Genomic DNA, 26154 nt, shown 5'->3' with positions numbered 1-26154 from the left:
GTGTGTGTGTGTGTGTGTGTGTGTGTGTGTGTGTGTGTGTGTGTGTGTGTGTGTGTGTGTGTGTGTGTGTATACACATTTAAAAGGTATCTGGCCTCCGGAGATAAGAGCTATTGAACCAGATTATCTTATTTTCACAGCTACACAAACAAATTAGAGAAAAGCACAGCCAGTTCTGCCACAGTCAGTCAGCCAATACTTCATTGAACTATAAATAATGACAGTCCACACACACACACACACACACACACACTCAAATAGAAGAATGCCTGATGAGCCCAGCCTAGATATTCCTGTGCATGTCTGTGAATCATCTGTCAGAGACTAGAGGTGTGTTGGTGTCACCTCATCCTTCTACATCTGTGAAGTGCTGTTCGCCCCTTAGAAAACTTTTAATAGCAGCTCTTAGGAGTCTTATTAGGAGTGGAGTTTCAATATGAGGCCCCAAACTCTGAGCGTGTCATCTGTGCAGACGGTTCTCATCAAGCAGATGTCATTTGATACTGCACATTTACATGTTTCCAGTAAAAACTGGAGCTATGGAGGGGAACTGTCACGGGTATTGATTGACGTTTTACAATAGCCAATAGCATTGATCAAACTTTTTTTTTTGAGTGAGGCCATATATTTTCAAGCCGAGATCCGAAGTCGCCAGTGGTTGATGCTTTGATATATATTTTCTGTATGAAAAGAGATGAATGAATGATTATCACAGGGAAACAGGATAAAAATCATTTTATGGGGCCTTATTTGGACTATATCACTTTGGACAATTCCTCATGTTTAACATTAATATGATAAAAAAATAAAAACAGGAATGCAAAGTAACGCAGCCCTCACAAGTAAACGTTGGAGGCTTCAACTTCTTCTCAATCCCTTTAAAATTGGATGAGGTCAATGCTTTGAAGTTGCTTTGAAGTTCTTTTTCTTTGCTTTGTTTGTAGTAGGAGACAATCGAATTGCATTCATGCATATTGTTTCAAAATTGTGGATATATGAATTATTGCTTTGGGAAATTGCCCTGTTCTCTAAGACCAGAGTTATACCAGGACCCCAACCTGAGAATTCAAGCTTGATGAGAGGTGACAGTTGATATATGTTCGACTTGTTGTGGGGTTAATTTCCTGTGTAATGGCTTGTCACTTTAAACAGCAACACCATTGCCACTGTCAGTCTTGTCATAATAATCTATAATTTACATATATTGCTTTTCTTGTCTATTGATTGTTCTTGGAGACTTGCTATCAAACAGTGAGCGAGCTCATGAGCTTACGTCCCTCAAAAAAGAACAAGTTCACATAGTTTATTCATGACCTGTATTTGTACCACTGACTCTTGACATTCCTCTTTTGTGGAGCAGTTTAGACTCTGACAGAAACCAAAGGTCAGCGCTGTCAAGAAGATTTGCCTTCGATCAATGGCTAAAAAATCGTGTGTCACATTTCACCTGCATTGAATTCAACCGTCAAGTCGAGAAGATTCATGCAGATTAATCTCTGCTCCCGAGAAATGCACGGCTTTGTCACATCTTACATTCTCATGTGGCTGGGCCTTAATGAGGAAGGTTTTTCAGCAGTCGCATCTATGACACATGAAGGTTAATCGTACTTTCTTTCAACAGGTTTAAGACTAAAGTTAACCCTGCGTGCGTGTGTGTCTGTGTGTGTGTGCGTGCGTGCGTGCGGTCAGGGGTTGCGGACGCCTAATGAGGAGTGTGTGACAGCCTATGTGCAACATCATAAAAATGCTGACACTCGTCTGGTGCTGTAACACTCAACCTAACATGATAAAACTGTGTTGTGCTAGTGCGTGTGTGCATGCATGCGTGTGTGTGTGTCAGCACCCTGTGGGTAACTTTCTGCAGAACAAGACTAGAAAGCAGCAGTGATGCACTTGCTGCTTGCCCAACTGGATGCAAACTCCACACGCTCTCACCCACAGACACAAATTCACACATCTTCCACACCTCTCTCTCTCTCTCTCTCTCTCTCTCTCTCTCTCTCTCTCTCTCTCTCTCTCTCTCTCTCTCTCTCTCTCTCTCTCTCTCTCTCTCTCTCTCTCTCTCTCTCTCTCTCTCTCTCTCTCCACTCAGCCCATTACTCTGCTCTATTCAAGCGACCCCCTGCCCCCCCTCTCTCTGTAAGAAGGCAGAAGAATGGTGAAGAGAAGCAGCTATGGACAGAGAGAGAGGGGGAGCGCTGAGGCGAATTACTATGTGCATGACAGAACTCACACAGTACTCATAATAGCGGTGAACTCACAAAGAACACATCAGACCATACAGACGTTAAGTCTTCGCTCTCTCTCTCTTTCTTCCCTCTTCTCACTTCCTCTTTGTGTCACTTTCTTCATCACTTCAGCCTTTATCTCCCACACCACGGCCCTCAGCTGTACAGCGGCTGTCACAAGCCCTGTGAGTGCGTTAATATAAATGTGCAGGGAAATAACAATGCACAAAGTATAAAACTGAAATAGAAACACTAAAAGATGCATAAATTATTCATCTGAGCTGATATGAAAGACGAGGTCAAAAGTCGGGAGCACAAACACATACATGAACACTGTTAGTGAAAGCAGGAACAGAGTATGACACAGTACAGACTTCGTAACTCCAGGAAGTGGCGCAGTGAAATCCGTCTGTGTATCGGAAATATTTGGCTGCAGAAGCTGGATGACAAAGTGACAGCTTGCAGGACTTGTGGGTAAACTACCAACTGCCAGCATGTTGTCAGCTGGGGAGCATGCTAGCACTAGTCAGACACGACAGCTCCTCTTTCTGTTTTCTCTGGATTCTGCACCATTTATTCCCAACTGCCATTTTTGTCTCAGGATTGTTTGAATAAGTCATGACAGCTTCCTCCATTTCGGACCCTCCTGCTCTTCGTTCCCTCAAAGGTTAGATCTGTCAAGATGTCTCGCTATCTGTCAAATGAAAAATGTGTGTCACCCGTGCATGTGAATGTACTCATTCCACGGAAATGAGATATTACTGCAAAATTGTTCCATTTAAAATACTGGGAAATCACAGAGAACACTGTGCATGTTCCTGTGACGCGCTTGAAACTCCTGCCCTCTCTGTGTACCTGTCATTTGAGTTCACATGACAGCACATTGCGTGAGTAATCACTGGCCAATAACAATCATATACTCTCATCAGCCTGACCCCAGTCGCCACTTTACTGCCACAGATCCAATCTAATGGGAAACCCTGGACGATGAGGACAAAGACAACCTGAAATCAATACAACTACTGCTCTACTAATTAGCAGAAAATGGTGGAGACAACCAATGTGGCTAACTGAATGTTAACCCTCAGCCGGGAGGGTCAGGGAGCAGGTAAGGTTGTGTATATGACAGTAAAAAAAAGCAATCCTGGCACAGATTGAATTCCAAAGCCAACTCTCTGATTGGAGAGGGAAGTTTGAAGGAGGACTAAAAAAAGAGGAGGAGAGAAGAGAGGACAGATGATGAAGGAGAGGGAGAAAGAAGGGGGGAGGCAGACTGAGACAGAGGGGAAGAGGGAAGCAACCAATGGCGGTAGAGAGGTATCCATTAAAAGTCCAGACACGTTGGGGCCCTTGTTATGTGATTTCCTAACACACGTACACACACAAACTCAAATACCCACACAAACCCTTGAGCCTTTCCCCCCCGAGCTGATCAATAGAAGCAGCACTTAAGATTGCAGCACAAAAAGAGCTGGAGGGAGAGTAAGGGAGGCTTTTGGGGAAGAATTAGAACTGATCCAACAGTAAGTGCCACTTAAATCCTCATTTGCAGTCGGCAGTGTGTGCACACATACCACGTACTCAATGATATTCGAATATCAGTGTCCATTTAGACACAATACAGAGCATTTCTTAGACAGATGGACGGCTGGATAGAGGGAGAGATACACAGATACATCAACGGATTGATAGATGGACAGGGCAGAGACACAGATGGATGTTTTCTAGCTCACATGTTCACAAGGGACCAAGTCTTATATTTCTCTCTCTTTCTCTCTCTTTCTCTCTCTCTCTCTCACACACATACACACGGGACACCCCATTTAAGGCTAAATTATTTATGAATAGACAGATGCTGCTTTTTATGATGTTAATAATTGAAGAAATATGAATTAGAGGGTTGGGGAAGGAAAAGGGGAAGGACTGGAGAGAACATGGGGGAAGAAGGGGGAGACGAAGAGGGGTGGGGGGGGAGGAAGTAGAGATGCTATTTTTCACAGAGCAGTTTACATTAAATCAAATCAAAATGGAGGACTGGCCTCCTTCCCTCATCTATGCGTGTGCATGGACACCTGGAATTAAAAAGCGTCTCATGTCCAGATCTAGTATCTTGATACGATTTTGACCTGATTACATTTACAACCCGTTTTATTTTGAGTCAACATTGAGATGTGATCGAAATCTGATTGCTGCGTCCAGCTCACGTCACATGTTCTTCTTGTTTGTATGGGTTTGAAATACAAAAATAGATACTAGAAGGAGGATAGAAGATGATCGTATCCATGAAGCTGCATAATTCTGTTTGCCAGCTTCTTGTCTACGAGTGTCTTGAATAATGTCCACCGTTTAGGGCTGGGGAGAGGACTGCTTTGTGGGTTTTGCTGGCTGCAAAATCTGAAACAATCTGAAACAGCCGTGTTAAAAAATATTGGGCCACATAGTTGTTGAATATCAATCGATGACACGATTTCTTCTGGGGGTTATTTGGCTGATGGGATCAAAAATAAATCCTCAATGTGTTTTGTATGCATCACAATCACAGGGAACGTATTTTAATGTCAGGTGGGATTAGGGTATGTTTCAGTTCTCATCTATCTCTCTGTCCCTTGACCTCCCTCTTCATTTTTTCCACATCAACATTGGTCATCTTCATCTTCTCTCCAGCCTCTCTCTCTCTCTCCCTCTCTCAGGTGTCCTTGGTACCATGGCAACAGCAGACATCAGAATTACTCACCCATCACCTAGAGTGCTCTGTTCTCTCGCAGCCACGGTGAAGACGCACATACACACGCACTGAGTCGTAAAAACAAACCAAATGGAAAAGTGGTCTCAGCCGTTTGGACCCATTAACTTATAATATTTCACATTTAAACGTCACCATGTAAAGAGGGTTTACGTCATTAAATCGCTGTGGAACATTTACTTGATGGTTATCACATTTATTTGAAAAACAAACGGGACTAATCAGCGATGTGTGAAATGTGAAAGGGCAGAGTAACGCTACAGTTGCATCACGCTGCTGTCGACCAAACCCCAGTGGAATTTCCAGCTGATGGAGATGTTCATGTATTAACACATAACACTCAGTGCTGTGGCAGTGAAGTGCCTCTGTGGAGGAGAAGCACAACCAACAGTGTGATGCTACCGATTGAGGACAGTGCGTGTGACACCGGTACGTCCAGTTTGTAGAAAGAAAGATGTGTCCCTAATAGCAAGCTAAAGTGTTGTGCGTCACTATGTGAGTGTTTGTGAGCATGTGTGTGCTCGCAGTTGGATAATGTGGCTCTTGAGATGGACAAACAGCTCTATCGACCAAAGACAGGAAGAGAGAAGGGCAGAAAGAGACTGAGAGGGGGGAGAAGGGAGAGAGAGAAATAGAGAGGGATACGGCAAAGAGAGAGAGAGAGAGAGCGAGAGAGAGAGAGAGAGAGAGAGAGAGAGAGAGAGAGAGGGAAATAGAGAGAGGGGGCTCATGCTGATGGTATCTGCTAACCTTCAATTAGCAGCGGTAGTCAGCAGGGCATTGATTAGCCTCTAAATGCCAGAGCAGTGTGCAAACACTCACACTCGTGCGCAGGTACAGATGAATGCATAGGGAATTAGATGTTCATGGACACAATTGACGAAATGAGGTTAAAAAATAAGAATCGATTCTCTTTTAGCTTGTAGCCACAATACAAGTCCCCACATAGTGCATCAATATTGCATGACAAGCATAAGCTGCTTCCAGACGTGCACTGGACGCCGCAGTTCCACCATATTTTCTCTGGAGGAGGCGCATGTGTGAACGCATGAGTGTCTGAGTGAGACGCTCCTCAGTCTCTGCAGACGTTCCCCACCTGGGCTCCAAGTATAATGTCCAGGAAGATCTGATGTGTGAACACAGCAGGGGACCCCCGCTGGATTCACCGCGAGCGAGTGTTGATGCTTCCAACGTGCGACATACTCGAGAAAACTAAAATCTGCTGGTGACAAAGCGGTGACACACACGTAGAAGACACCGACAGAGATGTGTAGAGAGTTTGTGATGATACGAGCTGACACCGGTGTCTGTGTGTTGTCAGGAAAATCATGTGATATCCGCAGAGCAGTTAATATGTCACTTCCTGCTTCTGTCTGCTCGTGAATAACGCAATGCTTTTTAATATCAGATAAATCTTTAACACCTCTTTCTGACACAGTCTACTCTGAAGGCTGTTCTTTATTCTGAATTTGTTTATGCTGGACCTTTCCTCTATGAGTTAATCACATCGCCCTCCCGATTTCCATTTCCAAGGACTAGGAAAATGAATTGTGCTGAACAATTCAAATCTTTTGGACAGAATTCAATGAAGCTGCATGACATGCTACTGCACTCAAATTGCTCTCTTTAAAAATATCACTGACTATTCTTCAAAAATAAATTACTTTTTTTAACCTGTGTGCTGCTTGGGAAACCTCTGACCATTGCATTATACTGAAAATTCAAAATGAGTGCCTGAGCATCTTTAGTTTAGATTATAATGAAGACAGTTGTCCAATTGGGAATCTCAACTTGACCATAAAACTAAATGTCTTTGTGAATCACACTCCTCAGAGAGGAACATATCTTAGCTTTACTGACTTCACATTAACTCTATAGATTTTGCAGGTATAAGACACGTCACATGTCTGGTCTGCTTTGCTTTGTTTGCCTCCAGCCGCCTCTCACTGTCTCAACATCTTTATCACCGCCGTCCTCCATCTTTTGTTATCTTTCTCTATAGCTTCTATCCTCTCAAGCTCTCCATCTGTCTGGCTTTTACCCTGGAAGAGAAAGAATGTGGCTTTCGACAAACAGAATTAATAGCATGCTGACTGTGTTACCGTGTGTCTGTGCATGAATGAAGAGGTAAACTGGGTGTAAATCTGGCTGGAAGCATGTGTAAGCCTGTAGCAGTACATCAACATTACATGTCCTGTACAGTTATGTGCCTGTCCTTGTGTATGTTACTATGTCACCTCTGACATTGGGTGTAAATTTGAGTGAATCACTTTGTCAGCGCGTGCAAGCCTCTCTGTGTGTGTGTGTGTGTGTGTGTGTGTGTGTGTGTGTGTGTGTGTGTGTGTGTGTGTGTGTGTGTGTGTGTGGCCATAGATCAGGGTAGACAGAGCCTCGCTGGAAAACAACTGAGTCAGAGTTTCATTACGTGACAGAGAGACAGAGCCAAGACCAAGCACATACATTATGCTGCCTGACACACACACATAGTTTATTGGTCAGTTTTCTAACAGCAGACTAAACTTCAGAGATGGCAAAAACTTCAACAACCAATTTAATTCATAACTTAACGTATGTGATGAACAGAAAGATGGACTTAGTTTTTAAGCTTTGAGAAAATAAAGAAATGTTGCAAATAAGTCATTTAATGTTTTGAATTATGAAGTTTCTCTTCCTGCTTTTGTCCTGTGCTTTTTCTCTGTAACAGCTGGATCATAAGAATTATTATAGTTCACATTGTCCTCTATATTAATCAGTTTTAAGTCACTCACTCAGCTACTGTGACCGTAGCCTGTTACACCAGTTCAAATTTAGCCTCATCAAGTGTATTCTTGTCGCGTGTCTTAATTCAATATTATTTGAATAGAAACCATAGCATACATTATCCCGAGGCAGGTCGAGACCTTCCAAACAATAATTATCCAAATAATTAGTTCAGTCTCTTGAGGTCAACCATATCCCAGGCTGAGACTCTCATGATCGCCACATGATCCAGAAACAAACGACTAAAAGACAATTTCCAAAGCAGCCTCCAACACAAATCTGCGGCCAGGCCACAAAATCCATACTCCAGTCCCCAGGAAAACAAGCCACCACATTCTCAGTGTCAGCTTGTCCACAATCAGCTCATGGATCAAGCTCCTCGTGCCCCTACAGTCGTCTGAGAAGCAGATGAGAATACTCACCTCTGGCCCTGGACATGCAGTCCACCTCACTACACCAGCTTTACTGGCCAAGCCGAGGACAGTTAGAAATCTTCAGCCTTCTTGCAGATAATGAAGACAGAAGCAGAGAATAGCTCTCTCCTTCCTGGGCAGCCGAGAGTGATAAGGCCATCAAGGTCACCAGAAGTTCAGTTCTGACTTACAGCAACTCAGAGAAGAAAGTAGATTCCTGGTGTTACAGGGCCCCTGCCTCACCCCTCTGTCCCCCAGAGTTTCACAACTCCCCCGGCAGAGGCAGGTCCTACTTCAGCTTTTCATGTCTAAACCTTTGATTTGATTGGTGATTGACCACAGAAGCTGGACTTCGTAAAGTAGCTAATCAACAGTTGAAACTCTATTTTATATTTACAACTGAAACTTGGTTGTGCCGGGTTTCACTGCAAAGTCCTTCACTACTAAAAAGAAAATATCTCCATTTGGTGCCTGCATGACCAAACAAGTCTCTGTGGTGACCTCACAACACAAAAATACACAACAACGAGTGATAAATTCAACAGCTGTTACCTTTTACTACCTAACTTCCTATAAACAGACACGTACATACACTCATACACATGAAATGGCACACAGGACCATTTATGTGCACGCACGCACGCACGCACACGCACACACACACACACACACAGTAGCCACCGCACTCTGCCAAATGCCTGGTTTCCAAATAAGAGGCTTTCATCAAATATAGATTCAAATGTCCTGCATAATTTACATCTACAAGACACAGCAGGCAAACACACACACACACACACACACACACACACTTACCCACACTTCCATTGCCCTCAGTGTATGCACTGTATGTGTGTATGTGTACATTGTGTGTACAGGGAAATATTTACGTCACCAGGCAGCAAAACTAGGACACAACAGAGGAAAGTACAGAAACATCATTTTTATATCTATATCTATGCATGGAATATGATAACATAATGTCTCCCTCCGGATGCATTATAATTACACAGGTAGTCACTTGAATTGACCTCTAGCGCCACCATTTAATCAAAGTGAGTATTTCTCAAACGCTTCGCTTGATTCAGAAATACCTTCAAAACTAACATTCCCACCGGGCCCAAATTTATTTAACATTAAGCAAATGTTAGCATTCTAGCACACTTAACTAACATGGTGAACATTATACTGACTTAACATCAACATGTTAGCATTGTCATTGCATTTACGCATTGCTAGCGTTAGCATAGAGCTTAAACCACAGGTGTGCGAAGGTAAAGCCTCACAGAGCCGTCAGTTGTTCAGCATTTCCTCGTGTGTACCTGCTTTAGCCATTTTGAGCCATCAGAGCAGAAAGCACTGAGCTGCCACAGCACCATACTTTAATTACATTAGGGTTTATATTGAGACAGGTATAATTAACTGGCTAACTTGGTTCTTAACAGTATGGGGCTATTTAAGGGAAACTGCTAGCGCACACTCAAGTATATTAAAGTTGCCATGGATGGATATTTTTACCACTGTCAAGGTGGTTATGTGTTCACCCCTGTCTGATCGTTTCTTTGTTGGTTTGTTTGTTTGTTTATCAGCAGCGTTACGCAAAAACTAATTTCCACAAAATTTGGTGGAAGGATTCTGGGCTTCATAACAATCAATTAAAGTTTGGACTGGATCCAGGAAACCTACTTTCTTTCTTTAACATTGTGTTTTTTGACATTTTCACAGATTCCCGAGGGAATATTGCACAGATCTGGATGAAAAATAACAGGAATATTTGGAGAACAATGAGCGTATGCAACTTGATTGGGGTCTATTGGGCCTTGGTGGTGGTATTCACCCTACTGAGTGCCATACTATCTGCTAATTCACTTTGTCAAAACTTACATACATGATACAAAAAAATCCGTATTTTCTCATTTTATTTTGATTATATATTTAAACAAATCAATTCAAAAAGAGGCGATGTGGTTAGCCACTCGCTATAAGTACTGACCAGCCAGGAGGCAGGAGATCTACACTTCCGAGGCTTTGTATGACAGAGATGATATATCTTATAAGCAGGTGTCTATTTTTAGCCTGGCCTAATTAGCTGCACCAGCAGTTGGCCGACACATTGAACACAGAACAGAGAAGAATTCAGTCACAACAACACAGAAGAATGTTGGTTCATAACTGTATGAAATACAAGAAGTGTAACATACACTCTACTTCATTTTTTGCTTACCCTAAAATTCTTGTTCCAAATTGTCAATACGCACATATACAGTATACAGTACATAACGGAAATGAAAGAAATGCGAAAATAAAATATTTCAAATACTAAAAAGAGGGTTACAGTATGAATTCTCCACATGGGGAACATTATGTGCTTTCACGTAATCCAGTGAATTCAATCGGAGAAATCCAGTGGACTCATTACATTGATTAAAATGCAGTAAAACCCTGCTCACAATGGCCTCAAACGACCTGAGCGACTAAAGCCGTAGCTAGCTTGGTATTGAGAGTAAGTCAAAAGCTATCAGCTGATAATTGTGTTTCACCTCATGGCATTTATCATCCCACCGCTCAAACCCAGAGTGTGTGTGTGTGTGTGTGTGTGTGTGTGTGTCAGTGTGTGTTTGCAAACAGCGTCTAATGTATACGGAGCAGTACACTGTATCTGAACTGAGGCAGCAAATAATGACATTTGGCTGTTTTGCAGAGGAATGGAAATGTGATGACATCAATGCAGGTTGCTTGATCAACCAAATCCACTCTGCGTAGGCACGCACACACACGCACACGCACACACACACACACACACACACAGACATAGTGGCATCATGGTGTGGCATTGTGCTAACCCCTCAGGAGCATCTCCCTTGCTCCCTCCCTCCCTCCCTGTGCTCTTTTCCGTCACTCTATTCATCAGGCTTTACACCTGAGGGAAACCATTTCAGCTTCTTCTTTCTCTCTCTCCCCCCCCCACCTCTCCCTCTCAGGGGAGTAGGGTCCATGTTCTGTCTCTCTCAGCACCTGAGATCCGAATCCCTGAGGTCACTTACACTCATCCCCGGAGAAAACTCTACTACAGGACGCACACATAAGTAAATGCCAGCTCATGACTGACTAATCACAAGCCAATAAGCAATGTATTATACATTGAATAAACCTTCCAAACAATTATGTTGTGTTCTGTTGATAGGGTCGTCAGAAAGACAGCAAATGATAACAGATATATTTATATACTTAATCTAACACCTTTTTCTCTTCATGTCCTTAATCTGAGTTTAGCTAAAACTTTAAATTCCCCTCTAGAAGTCGGCGTATCTATTGAGAAGGTTTTCAGTTTAAATCACAGTATTAAGTCAGTGGATATTAGGGATGTGCTAGTAAGCACCAGATATAATAGTCAGGAAAACTAAATATTATTTTACACTGGTTAACTTTTGCGTCTGAGATGCTACACAGCCAATCGACACCAGCTGGGGCTGCAGCCCTCCTCTGCCCGCGCTAATGCCCAGATCTTTCAAAGCAGCGAGGGGGAAAATGTGGGGCTGATGACGTTTTGTAAAACCAGGGCAGTTTGGAAGTATTCAAGTAAGTATACTCTGCTCCAATGGCATTTTCTTTTAATCAACGAGTAAATCTGTCATTAGGAACATCCCTATAGTTCAAAGACCAAAGATGACTCAGGTATTCGGATGATTCCTGTTCCTATTTACAGCTCATTCATGTTAGCTAAGAGAAAGAGAGATTTTATAAATGAACAGAAGTTCATTTCTTAGCTCCTGTTCTCAGCAGCGCAGTGTTGTGGCTTGGCGAGGTGAGACAGGTCCATGTGCCTGTCATATGATGCTGGCAGCACCAGTCTGGAAACACAGTGAGGAGGTTAGTGGGAAAGAGGGTTTGTGCTAAATGTGTGTGTGTGAGAGTGTATCTGTGGTTTCAGAGAGCTACAGGGTAATTTATGAAGGTCTGGTAGAGAACTAGCGGTGTGTGCTTGTGAGTGTGTATATGTTGCCTCCCCTAAAGGGCCTTCTCTGAGCATGTCTGATGTTATTCACTCTGACATATTTCGCAGACTTCATCTAAAAGGCACTGTAGGTTCACAGAGACACACACATAGGGAAGATACGGGGGCAAAGCAATGAGAGGCTGTAGCTACAGTAAGTGGGGTTACAACACAACACACACATACACACACACACATACACACCATGTGTTTCTTCTCAGAACTAGTCTTGCCCTCCATGGTTGATAACAGCAGGAATAAGAAGCACAATTCTGTCTTAGGAACTTTTCCTGACTTCCATAGTTTAACTCTGTCTCACATCAAACCTGAACGCACTGTAGCAATTTAATAAGACTCCCCCTCTAATATACATTGTGTAGAACTGATTACTTCATTAATTAAATAGTCAAAATAATTTTAAAAACAGAAATCAAAATACATGTCTTCCAGACTGTGCAATGTGCATTTTTCATGCTTTTCTCTGGAATAAGTAATATTAAATTCTTGGCTTTGGCCTGGGGCGGAACAGTGAGCAATGATTGGCACTGCAGAACAGCAAGAGGGTTCTGGGTTCGAAACTGTCGGCCGACCAGGGACCTTCTATGTGGAGTTGTTGCCCTTTGTCTGTGTGGGTTTTTTCTCTGAGCACTCAAGCTTCCTCCCACAGTCCGAAGACATGCAGGTTAATTGGAGACTGTAAACTGCCTGTAGGCGTGAATGTGAGAGTGAGTGGTTGTTTGTCTCCATGTGTCAGCCCTGCGATACGCTGGCGACCTGTCCACGGTGCACCCTGCCTCTCGGCCAAAGTCAGCTGGGATCGAATCCAGATAATGGATGGATGCATTTTGCCCACTGAGTGAATAACAAGATTGAAACGCGAGAAACACTCAACCACACTATGAGTCTACAGCCGTGCAAATACCTCAGTGAGGCTGTGCGCTGTGTCTATGTGCTAAATGCTAACATTAGCATACAAACATGCTCACAATTCTAGAAGCCAGAAGAAAAGTCAGAGGACCACTCACGTCATTAGGATTCACCATCTGGGGATCATCACTGACAGTGTAGAAGATTACATGGCAATCCACTCTGCGAGCATGACTAATTGCAATCAATGCAGTAACTAACCGCATCCAGTGTGTCCAAACTGAAGTAAAACGAAATCAGATGCTCAACAGGTCACCGGACATAACATTTGAATAACTCACACACTCGGTGGAATGTTTAGTGCTTGGTTTCTCCTCAGGCAGTGTCACTGAGATGTTACTGAGTCAGACGTGCAACCATTTTCTAAACCGCTTAGCCTGTTCAAGGTCACAGGATGCTGGATTTTATCCCAGAATTCAATGGTTGCCAGTCTATCACAGGGGCTGGCACACACAAAAAGACTTATTTACACTCTCGTTCACACCTACAGGCAATTCAGAGTGGTCAGCTCACCAAATCTGCATGTCTTTGGACAATGGAAGATGCCAACTGTACACAAGAAGGTTCCAGCCAGACAGAGACAAGCCAATGAAGCAAGCCATGATGCTTCAGCACAGAGAGGCAGCTTCCACTCTCTAAGCTGTTTATCTGAACTGGAATGGAAGTAGATTGCCATTGAGCCAAAAACAGCCATCTCTTCTTCTGTGAACACTAAAATGATATGTGTACGATACTGTACTGAAATGCTGGGCTGACATGGGTGAGGATGCAAATCTATGTAAGTAAGTTAGAGCAGTGAAGAAAAGGAGATTTCTGGTAATGTTGCTTTAGCCAGAGTTATTTCACAATGGGAAGTCCCACAACGGCGACATGCAGCGTATGCAAGACATCAGTTTCGAGGAGTGGCCCCAGTGTCGCAAACTACAACACGAGCAATCTCAAAAAGCACTTTGTTACAGTTATGACTGTCAAACTAGATGATAAAAGGAGTTCTATGATTTTTGTTTTCCAAAGGGTGTTTACCTGAGCTAGGCCAAACAATAATGATTACAGCTGCTAAAGCGAGCTGTTATTTTTTCAAATGCAAATCACATCTGTACTTGGTATTAACCGAAGTTGTCCAGGTATCGGAATCTCTAACCGGGAAGGAAACTTTGTATTAAAACACACTGAAATAATTAAAGAAACAAACCCCCCCCCAAATCTCAGGTATGGGATCATGGTCCTTTCTGTTGCTAGGATACGGTTCATTTCTCAGCCACGACGATCTCACTTTCTAGATGCAGAATCTTTGTTCTCCCAATCTCTCTGTTCACACACACGTTTGTGCTTGTGTGTGTGTGTGTGTGTGTGTGTGTGAATTGAGAGACGATGTAGAGAGAGAGGGAAAAATGACAAGAGATAGATGTAATATGAGAGAGGAGGGAGATTGAGATGTGCGGGACAAGAGGGGAAAAAGGTGACATGGGGATATGAGGAGGGAAGTGAGATAAAGAGAGAGAAGAAATAAGATGAGAAAAAGGGGAAGAGAGGAATGAAGGAAGGTGAGAAGAAGTGAAGTGGGGAAAGACAAAAGGAGGAAGCTGAAAATAACAAAAGGAGGGGGAGGGAGAGAGAGAGAGAGAGAGAGAGAGAGAGAGAGAGAGAGAGAGAGAGAGAGAGAGAGAGGATCAGGGAAAATCAAAGCGTGCTCGGCACTGCAGGAAGGTAGGCAGACTGATGCACACTTCAAACACATGCAAACACACAAAAAGGTCCAACATCTGAAAGGGGGTGAGTGGAAGCTCTGTCCATACAATGACCTTCTTAACCTAGCGGGAAGGAATCTATAGTGACACACATGCAGCACAAGGTGATTCAAAGCTTCACATGCACTAATCAATAACCAAAAATGTGTGTGTCATTGGTTTAAGTACACACACACACACACACACACACACACACACACACACACACACACACACACACACACACACACACACACACACACACACACACACACACACACACACACACACACACACACACACACACACACACACACAAGGCATTGAGCCTGGTGTACAGCAGTACGCTCGTGCTCTGTTATGATGACGAGGCTGTGCTGAGAGCAGAAGTCACATGCTGCCTAATCAATGTTCATCTTTAACCTTTTAAATCTATACACAGCTTGTATGAATGTCGTGTTTGTTCCTTACAATTATGGCACTTGGAAATATCCACTTTTAAAAATCAGTGTAATGGAAAAATGAAAAAAGTGTCTCTTTCGCTCAATAATAAGCATTTTCTCTAACTGTATATTGGTAAGGCAGCAAATGGTTCTAGATTTATGATTTTATTCTTATAATTTTAAGCACTTTGAGGTTGTTGTTAATGGATGAATGGATAATGGATGTGGGTTGGTTGGTTTGTATTCAGTCTTTATAATCCGTAGAAACATGACTTGCACTGCAATATGTGGCACAACACACACCTCATCAGGAGTTTATACTAAAGAAAATGGTCTGGGAAATTTGAAGGACTTCTTAAACCAGGCAAACTCTCTATTGAGTCATTAAAATATTGGTAAGTGAGAACATTTGATTTTCACAGAAGCAATCTGCAATCCTTAAGGCTTCACTCAACCACTTTAATCTGGCACTTAAAAGGCACGGAGTTTATAGTTGAACCAACTGCATTAATATTGGTATTGTAACCCAATCCCTAACCCCTGTTTTTGTAGTAACTTGTGTTGATTGCTGTTGTTAATTGTGCGGTGTGTTGATTATGTTTGTTATTGTCGAGCTGCTGTTCGGTTGATACAGAGATAAATGACTGAATCTTGGTAAATGTTTGTGTTTCAGCTAAAACACAGGAGGCAGTAAACCTGTCACACTTACCTCCACTTTAAACAACACTAAAGTGTGTTCATGTGCAGGTTGATAACGAGCAGAGGGAACATTGTCATCAGAGGGGCGTTGTTCCCATACCCCCACCTTACCATTCACACACACACACACACACACACACACACACACACACACACACACACACACACACACACACACACACACACACACACACACACACACACACACACACACACACACACACACACACACACACACACACACACACACACACAGACCAACCCATGAGGATAACTAGTTGGTTTCCACAACAACAGGCAGCAACCTGTCTGCCAGCTCGCTCTGTCCCTCCCTCCCTCCCGTTGTCTCTGACTGTCTCTCGTCTGCTTCTTCTGCCACTTCATCTCCACCCTCTGTTCATTCCATCTCCCTCCTGTCTGCTTCCCCCTCTCTCCCTTCATGAGTCCATTGAGACACAAAGTGTTTTTCTGTTATCAGTGTGTGTGTGTGTGTGTGTGTGTGTGTGTGTGTGTGTGTGTGTGTGTGTGTGTGTGTGTGTGTGTGTGTGTGTGTGTGTGTGTGTGTGTGTGTGTGTGTGAATCCCGCAGCTGCATCCTACTCTTCATCAGTCTTCCAATCTTACAATTGTGTACCAGATGCCACAATAGCCCTTGTAATGACGAGGACAGAAACGAGTGGTAGGAGCAAATTATACTGCAAACAATTTGTCCCCCATTATTTCTGTCGTGTTGCCAGACAGCACCGGAAAAGCTGATGTGACAAAATGATACAGATATTAATGAAAGAATGTGTTTTCTTGACGCAGCAACAATATGTAGTTGATCCTGAACTCAAGTTTGTGCAGTTTGTGTGTGTGTGTGTGTGTGTCTACCGCTGACTTCATGTATTTCTACAAGTAGGTCTACCGACCTTGAACAAATGAGGCTGAGTGTATATGTGAACACATAATGTAAGGCTGGTGAATTGTGAGGGAGCATTGAAACATTCCAACAGAAAATGACGCCTGAGGCCAATGCGGCAGTGATGGCACACAAACAGGAAAATAAATAAATAAAAGCTAGATTTTGCCCTCGGCTCATTCTTACAGTCCACTGATGCTATTCAGAGGATTCGAAGTACAGACGATTAAACTGCAGTCCTGTACAACCAGTACAGTCGAGGTGAAAGAGAGCTCTCAAATTAATTAGGCACCACTGTACAGACATCTGATATGGGGCCGATTTGGGGGCCAATATAGATAAAGTGTGACACTGATACATCAGCCTATATGGCAAAGACCCTTATGACATAAAAATGTAATCAAGACTTGATTTTTTTTACAGCTAAACACAAATACAAACAAATATATAGAATTTGAATTAAGAAAATATGCAAATTTGTCAACATTAAATGTAATAATTAATGGATAAAATGTACAATAGGCTGATTTATTTCAATTTATATGTGTCCCCTATTTTTTGTGTATTGTGTCTGACTCCAGGTTTTAAATTGACAGTTAGGATACTGAAACTCGAGTAAAAAAAAAAAACAATCACCAAAGTTAAAAAGACAAAATGTGAACTGCATAATTCTGTCGGAGGAACGAGGGTTAGAGGCACTTGTGACTTGTTCGCTGCCTACAGACGTCCAACGGTACAAATGTTCACATAAAGCAGCCGAACGCTGTTGTGTTGTCAGACCACGGTGAGAGGATGATAAAGTTAAAAGTCGTTCCCAATAACTCTTGTTCCCAATAACACGTGTTATTTTGCAGGTCCCACAGTGCGACCACTAATAAAAATGAAGGATTTCTCCAGGATATACGACTCAATTCATCAGTGAGTATATCGTCACAGTGCACGAGACATGATGAGACTTTAACAATTAGTCAAAAATGGCTGGAGGAACTTCTTCTATGACAACTGAGTAAAAATTGCTTCAAAGATTCAAACATCGGCGACAACAAGCATCCTGTTTCAAGCCTGATATCACCGCGTGTGTGTCTCTACAGTATGTGTCACACCGCCCTTGGACATGGGCTTGCGGAATGTGTTGAAAGGAAGGCAAAACACTGGGTTGCCACAGCAACTAGCCAAGACCGGGGGAAACAGATGGGGGTGGGGTGGTGGTGGGTGCTATCATGAGACGAGGTGAAAGCAAGCAAGAGAAAAAAAAAAAGGTGGGACAGATGGAGTTGAATAATATTGGAAGAGAGAAAAGAAAGGGTGAGGAAGATAGTTAGAGAGAGACTGGAAACTGAAGTGGGAGGAAGGGAACTGCAAGAAGAAATTGAGGAATATTTTCACAAATTTGAACAAACGTACAACATCTGAAAAGATCTGGATTTTTATGAATTTAGTAGGCGTCTATACTCTGCATCTTTTCTTGGTGTGAGGAGGATGTCTCGACGTCTCCTGGTTACTTTAAGGGGAAGTCAAACGTAGAGCGAAGTTTAAACACGGCTCAGGCTGGTCTCTGTCTGCTTCTCGTCCGCTGTCACATTCTCTCCATTCTCTCGTAAATAATCAGCTTTCTTTCCTCGTTCCCTGCGATTCCTCCTGGCTTTGATATCCAACACAATACGTCTCTCTCCTTTAGCACTTGCTTTTATTTTTGTCCGACATTTTTCTGTCATCCTTCACCTTTATGCTTAGTGCAGTAACTAGTTAGAACACTAGTTGTTTTTTTATTTTGTTGTGTGACTCAACAGAATACTATTAACTGTAATCACTAACATAAAAAAATTGTAATACGTATCAGAACAGGGAAATATGATGAATGAAATCAAAATACTTGCTTCTCCTTGGACCATAATCTCCATTATATTAGCAGGTAAACAGGTTATTAGGTTTCTGTCCAAGATTTCAAGGTTTTAACAATATCTTTAGCAAGAGTGATGAAAAACAATAGAGCAGAACTCCCCTGTGTAGAATATACAATATCACACAGCTTCTTAATGCAGCGTTGTATTGTATCTGAATTGGCAGAAACTTTAATGACACAACCACCAGCGTTCGCCACAATCTATTCTGCTGTTTCAGCAGCGTTTTAGGGGCGTTGAACTTATAAAGGCTTTAAAGATAAAAGGCATTAGTATGGATGGATTCATCAGCCTTAGATCCACTGCTGCATCTCAGTGTAGAAATACAATACCGAGATATTAAACACACACGCACACACACACGCACACACACCATTTCCTAATCAATAGGTGTACTGTTATTTCAGCCCTCTACTCTCAGTATCAATAGCTTCATTGTGATTAAAAATATACTGTGCCTTTGGATAAGGTTAAGGCCAATGAAGGCCGGATGTGAGTGTGTGAAAAATCGGTCCATCAATCCAGAGAGGACAAACAGAATATACATATATCATGTTGCTTTAAATAAAATAAAACGGTGTTATATACAGTACATTGTTTGTTGATATAATTGAGTATTTCCCATAGGAAGGAGGTTTTCATGTTATAGTTATAAGCTCTCTATCATCCAACACTTCCTTTACATACTATTATATGAACATGATTAAAGAAGTCGCATACTACACATGAATGCATTTGAATGTGCCTCTTCATACATAAAAGTTAATCTTTAGTTTTCAGACAAGTTTATAAATGTGAGCTGCAAAAACATAGTCTATGCATTAAAAAAACTGCGATCCATTTTAAACGTCCCTTCTCACTCGTACACTAAATGAATGTCTTGAAGACTCTAGTGGCGTGTGGTACAGGAACCCAGGGACAGCGGCGCTGTAATGCAACACTGCGTCTCCATGACCCTTACACACCTAATTAACCTCTTTCTATTGCTCTGTGTTGAGATACAACTGATGCTCTTCGGTGGATTACACTCATAATCCTCAATTAGCGTATCATACGTACACTGAACTTGTGTGCTTTGGGATTTAGAGGACTTAGAGGCACAGCTAACTTAGAATGAAGGAATTTTGGCACAAGGAGGACAAGGTTGGTTGGCAGCCGGTCCCATTAACTTCTGTATCAGTGCTGATGTAGACAGATTAATAAATGAAAGACTCTGGCTGATGAGGAAGAGCTGACACTCAATAATGAAGTCAAGGCCACAGTTAGCTGCTCATGCTCAAGTCCAGCAAGAGGGAAAGACTGTAGTGACCTTTAAAATGTGACGTAAAAGCATAGGATTAGGTAATATTTTCAAAATGGCATGACTTTCTCTGCAACCACCATCATCAGATAACAGATTTCTGGGGATGATGCCGATACTGATTTAAGAGAGAAGTTGTTGCTCTGGTTTATATTGTTTCTGTTTTCCTGCCAAGGGACAACAAACTAGCTTAACATGGTGTGAAACATCTCATTTCTTTTCATATCAGTGTAAATCAAACAACATATAGACCAATACCGATGTATCTGTGTAATGACAATATCTTCTTATAAAATTGGTTGGTCTCAAATCAATAGTGAAAAGTATAAATTGACAATATGCTGTTTTTCCAAACCCACTTTTTTATGTCTGTTGTCTCAGGTTAACTTTAATGACACAGACAACATTTTTCTTATTACTGTTACTATTACTATCACTAAATACTAATAGAAAATGAGAACTTCAAAGTAACTTCTGTTGCAGAAAAACATTTCAGTCTGGGTGATGAAGAAACAGTAATGTTGTGAGGATCTAACACCATCCTTCATCTCTCCATAACAAAGTACTGTAACATTAACAACACCTTCCACCTACAGGTCACTGCGTGCGTACTGTATACATGTACCATACCCATTGCCACTGCACATAGGGACAAGCTAATTTGTGTTTTAACTCCAGCATCTTTCTGCTTCGGCAGTGACAGAAGCACTATTAAACTGATCCAATCAACATTATGTGACATATCACTTTCCAAGAGGTCGTAGCAAGGACCCGGTGCTGGAAGAGATTGGTGTCTGGCTCAGAGATATGTTACCAGGGCAAATACAAGAGCTGGACTCCGGGTACTTTGTATGAAAGACAGTAACTCTGTATAAAGCACACAGTGCCCTCTCCCTGAACTCCATCAGTTCTTATGGCACCCGTCCAGTGGCTACTTGCTGCATTCAGGACGGGAAGCTGAGCATTTGGAGCCTCAGCTCAGTCGTCCATGTTGACTTCTTCAATCAGCTTTGTTCAGTTCACAGCTCAGGACATTTGGAGAATATCAACAATCTGTGATGATTTCCTTGTGGCTGCACGTCATTAAACACCATAAATGTGGGAAATTAAGTTTGCTGTAGTCATCATTGTGCGTGTGTGTGATTCCATTGTGTGTGTGCATGGTAGACGTGACTGGAAAGAGGACTCAACGAGTGCTGACCTTGCGTTCTTTGTCTCCGTACTCCAGCCCCAGTGTGTCCATGGCACGGACGATGGCAGCCAGGGATTGGATGGTGTTGCTGTAAACGACAGGCTTGTACTGCTTAACGTCATCACCAGAGAAGCCGTCCTCGTGGATGATCCTGAATGCACAGAAACACACGCACACATTAGTCAGTGGGTCACAGACTTTGAACTGTGCTGTTGTACACATTAACAGTGACACTGTAACAAACAGATCCTGACCGATATGGATTATTGAGGAGCTCAGCCGATATTAGGGAGTAAAACAGTTACAATACCGATATATTTACCAATGAATATATAAAAAAGATGTCATTATCAAACCCTAATGACAGAGAAATGTAATTGAGACTTGAAATTTGACAGTTCAAACTTCATTACAAATAAATAGAAAACACAAATACACATATACAACCAAATATAAACCTTGAATTAAGAAAACAAACACTTTTTCAGTCAAATATAAACATAAATGCAAATCTTCTCCACGTTATATATTCTGTCACATACGTTTGTATCTGCAAACATAAACCCTAATATGTCTGTACATTGGTCTCATATCAGCCAATAATAACCAATAAATCCAGTAATATTACTAAACCAGACTCTCAATTATCAGTAGACAGAAAGTGTGCTAGCCTGAAAATAAGGTAGGTGGAGGTATATTAGAAAGGTTAGATGAATAAAGGGTTTGGGAGAATGGAGGTGGGAGGTTGCACAGAAGCACAGGTGGTTGAAGGAGGAGGGTTACAACAAAAACACAAAGGCAAGAGAGCAGGACAGGGGGAGGTTGGGGGGAGGCAGGGGAGGGTCCATAAACAGTAGGCTAAGCTGACATTTAGGCACACAGTGCCCAGCAGCAGCCTATCCTGCTGTTTTAAATGTCATGCTATCTTTTACTGCAGCTAAGGACCCACCGAGAGGCCGACCCACAGAAACAGAGTCAGACGGACAGATGGACAAAGTGGGAGAGAAACGAGAGAGGACAATATACAGGACACCAGAAAACAATCCTCTGATACAGACGGACAGATATGGGTTGGGGACCATGATGATGCAACAACAACCCCCACACACACATTAATCAGGGTGAACAAGTGCTGGACTGACGATCAAACACAACTCCAAATAGCTCCATCACACTTGCAGTGCTGGCTCGCTCACCATCCTCTGCTATAAATGACTATTATTGTGGCTCTGCCCTCCTGAAACCGCCTGACACAGCACATAGATTAGCCGATGGGCACACCACCCACTAATCTCTATGGTGAAAGAAATACTGTTTTGGTCACCTGCCTATTAGATGTCAGCCAGGCAGCCGATAACCCGTCCACATCTCAAAACAAGCGAGCTGACTGACGGGATGCTAATGAGCTAGTGTCAGGACGGATACAAGTACCACGACACCCAGCCGTGCTTTCGAACAAAGCTCGGGTGTCACAAATTCAAAGTCTTTGGAAAAATAATAAAAATTCACAGAGCGTTTTAGGACACAAGTGTTGCTCAAGAAGAAGCAAAAGGCCAAGTACAAAACCCAGGAAACCAAAAGAAACTAAAATTAAACTAATACAACTGAAAGGAACAAATGCAGCCCTTGTAGCCGGCCCACATGTGCAGCACTGCTGAGCCCCAGAGCAACCGTTTAAAAATAATCAGAATTTTCTGTCCTTTGAGAAATTACAAAGGACATTTTTTTTACCAACACAAATCAGAAGCATGGAGATTTAACCAATTAATTCATGACATACTTGAGAAATTCAGCTGTAATGATGGTGGTGGTGGTTGGGGGTGGGGGGTGGGGGGGGGGGGGGGGGGGTGAAGTGTGACGGATCGATTTAGTGAATATTGGCTGGTATCAGACTTTCACAGACTTACTGGCAACAACGATTATGTTTAAGAATGAAAACATTTATTCCACACAAACAACAAGGCAGAACATGTGGTTCCTATTTTTTGTAGTAAAAAAAAAAAAAAAAATGTTGTTGAATATATTTGGTTGCATTTGTGTTTTCTTTTAATCCACAGTAATTTGACCATTATTATTATTTAGGTTTATGTTTAAACTGTGAAATATGAAGCCGTACATTTCTTTGTCAGGATGGAGGATTGAGGATTTGTTGACAGCGTTTCAGGGAAACAGTGGCAAATGTTATTTTATATATAAATCAGCAGAGAGTATTTTCTTTACGTCCTAATATTGTTATCGCATTGGCTCCTAAAAATCCATCTGGGTTGGTCTCTAGTTAACAAATCACAGAACTGACTCTTATTTCTTAAATCTACACGTACAAAAACCAAAGTTGTGTAATTTGTCCTTTTTAGCTGGTTATATGCTTCTCGGTCACAATTACAAATACATTTAAAAACTGAAATAAATATCTCTAAAGAAAATGATATTATCTTACATGGAAACAAGATGGCATTTTTGAAATAGTGGGAACAGAAGGATTTTCACACACACACACACACACACAGCTCTCTGTATCCATAGCACCTCAGCTGCTGTGTAGTTCGTACACATCTGAGTCTTTCTGAGCGCGTGTCTTGACAACTGGAAAACACGTGCCACTATACACCTGTATGCAAGTGTGTGTGTGTGTGTGTGTGTGTGTATTTGTGGTCTCATGGACAGAAGATTGTTGGGCAGTGTAACGTTTCAGATCAATCAGGCAGCGTGCCAGTTCTATATAAATACACCAGGCTTCTATTTACATCGGTGACTTTCACACACAGGGCCAAAGGACAGATCTATACACTGGAACTAGGATATATATATATATAAGTATATCCCTAATGTATCTGTACCATGTGCACATCAGCTGACATGTCCGACAGAATTCTACACAGGGCTCAAGTATGACCCTGCATGGACGTAACCTGCATCACAGCATCAAAAACGATCCCACATCTTTTCTGCACCTCTAAATATGCCGCCCAGACTTTTAGTCTTCTCTCCCTCGTCTCACTCAGTTTTAATGACCTGCCAACCTGACACTTTTCCTTCCATCTTTCTCGGCACCACAAAGGTGAAAAAAGGACAAGCATCCAATTAAGAGAAGTGGATCTCCCGAGTGAAAGTTCTATGTTTTATTGATCCGTCCGTCCACACCGACCTCCTCCCGTCACACACTTTATAGCTCTTTGAACTACGTCACCTGACTTCCTCATTTCGTTTCTGTCAGAATTACTAAAGCCCCTGGAGGCTGTCGAACAATTAAACATAATTAAGTCACAATAAGGTCACATGACCTACGGGGTCGTTTTCAACAAGGGGACAGTCTCCCTGCTTCGGGCTTTGAAACAATAACCTTTAAAGTGGAACCAGGGAGCTCGGCAATGAAACAACATGAAATATCAACCTGAGCTAAAGTAATGACAAAAACATGTGTGTGCAATTTTAAAATATGATGAAAGAAACACAGATTTTTAAAAACTCAACTGATAAATGAACTTTAACAAGTTTTAGTAGAACTCAATGTGGGGTGTTTATGAAATAAATAATTTTGGTCTTGGTAGAAGGTTTATTCAGCCGCAGAGGGATCAAGCAAGAAAAACAAGAACAGTTACAAAATATAGAGATTACATTATAAAAGGAGGAGAAATTTAAGATTAGTGTTTTGGCAAGTGTTTGTTAAAGGTGTATTGCAGTGTCGCAGCTTTTTTGTGTGAGTGTGTGTGTGTGTCGAGCTGGCAGGAGTGCTGACGTGAGCGTCCATGCAAGAGAACCTTTTCTCATTACCCACTCTCCAAGCCCTTCTGTCAGCAAAGAGAGAGCACTGTGTGTGTGTGTGTGTGTGTGTGTGTGTGTGTGTGTGTGTGTGTGTGTGTGTGTGTGTGTGTGTGTGTGTTGCGTGTAATTTCCCGTAGCTTTGGCACAATCTGTACGGTGACCTGAAACATAGTTTAGTTTCACACTGAGGCAGACAGATGGACAGAGGGACAGACATATGGGCAATTTAACAATGATATTATTGCATGATATTGTTGTACGGCTGCCATTTTGGTGGCCAAATAGCAGATGTTCAGTGTAATGACCGACGTCAGCAAGCAGTCAAACATTATCAATATTTGCGGTTTGACATGACAAATTATAATTTGTCAATTTTAGATTTAATTTCTTGGTTGTGTGAAACTAATCTGATAATTTATTTATGGGCCATTATTTAACATTGGTAGTTTATCTTTAAAAAGTCTCAATTGCTCTTGACACTTCGACTGTACATTGCTGCTCAATCGTGGTGCAGCAAATGAGCTGTGATGGCAGTTGACTGACAGTTGACTTGCATAAGCTCAACCCACCTCAACTCCAGTCAGGTGGTATGTTCCAGTTATGAACTCCACAAAGTCACAAAACAAAAAGATGGACATACTTAAATCAGTGTAAAGTGAATCATGAACATTACCAGGATCTTTCTCGAGGTGCCTCAATATTAAATGTAATCTTTTTTAAATGTTCCCTGCTGTGAGCTGCTCCTCTAGTTCTGTTCTGCATTGCATTGTGGGAAATTTGAGTCCATCAATGGCACATTTTAAAATAATGGCCACATTGAATACACACACTACTCTAGGATTGGTATATTTTGGCATTTTACCTGTGTGAACATAGAGTCAAAAACCTGCTGATGATTAGTGTGTAAAACAAATGTATGACACAACTGTGCTTTGAGATTTCTGGTTCCAATATCTAACAAAGACAGTGAAACATTTATCACACAAGAAGAAGAGCAGTGTAAATAACCTAAATGGTCCAAGGCATCGTTTTCTTTCTAAGATGATGAGTAAGGAGGAAAGCCTCTTCTCTTTGAAATGGGCTATTTCAGCAGATCTGTTTGTTCAGCAGTGCATCCGCCTTTGAGCGGTGCACTGTGTTAGAAAACGATGTCCACATCAGCAGATATT

General features: G+C 42.0%; 1 protein-coding gene across 3 annotated transcripts in view; it reads right to left on the bottom strand.

The window, feature by feature from the left end:
* The window catches only part of LOC118109333 (guanine nucleotide-binding protein G(o) subunit alpha), a 79823-nt gene that overhangs the window by 38456 nt on the left and 15213 nt on the right, over positions 1–26154 (bottom strand). For all 3 annotated transcript variants that reach the window (XM_035156381.2, XM_035156380.2, XM_035156379.2), the window contains exon 3: positions 21233–21374. In XM_035156381.2, the coding sequence (XP_035012272.1) occupies positions 21233–21374 (142 nt within the window). The remainder of the gene's footprint in view (positions 1–21232; positions 21375–26154) is intronic.

The sequence above is a fragment of the Hippoglossus stenolepis genome, chromosome 5 (assembly GCF_022539355.2).
Source record: "Hippoglossus stenolepis isolate QCI-W04-F060 chromosome 5, HSTE1.2, whole genome shotgun sequence".
NCBI lineage: Eukaryota > Metazoa > Chordata > Actinopteri > Pleuronectiformes > Pleuronectidae > Hippoglossus > Hippoglossus stenolepis.
The sequence above is the reverse complement of the archived record's forward strand: the minus strand, read 5'-3'. Positions and strand labels throughout refer to the sequence as shown.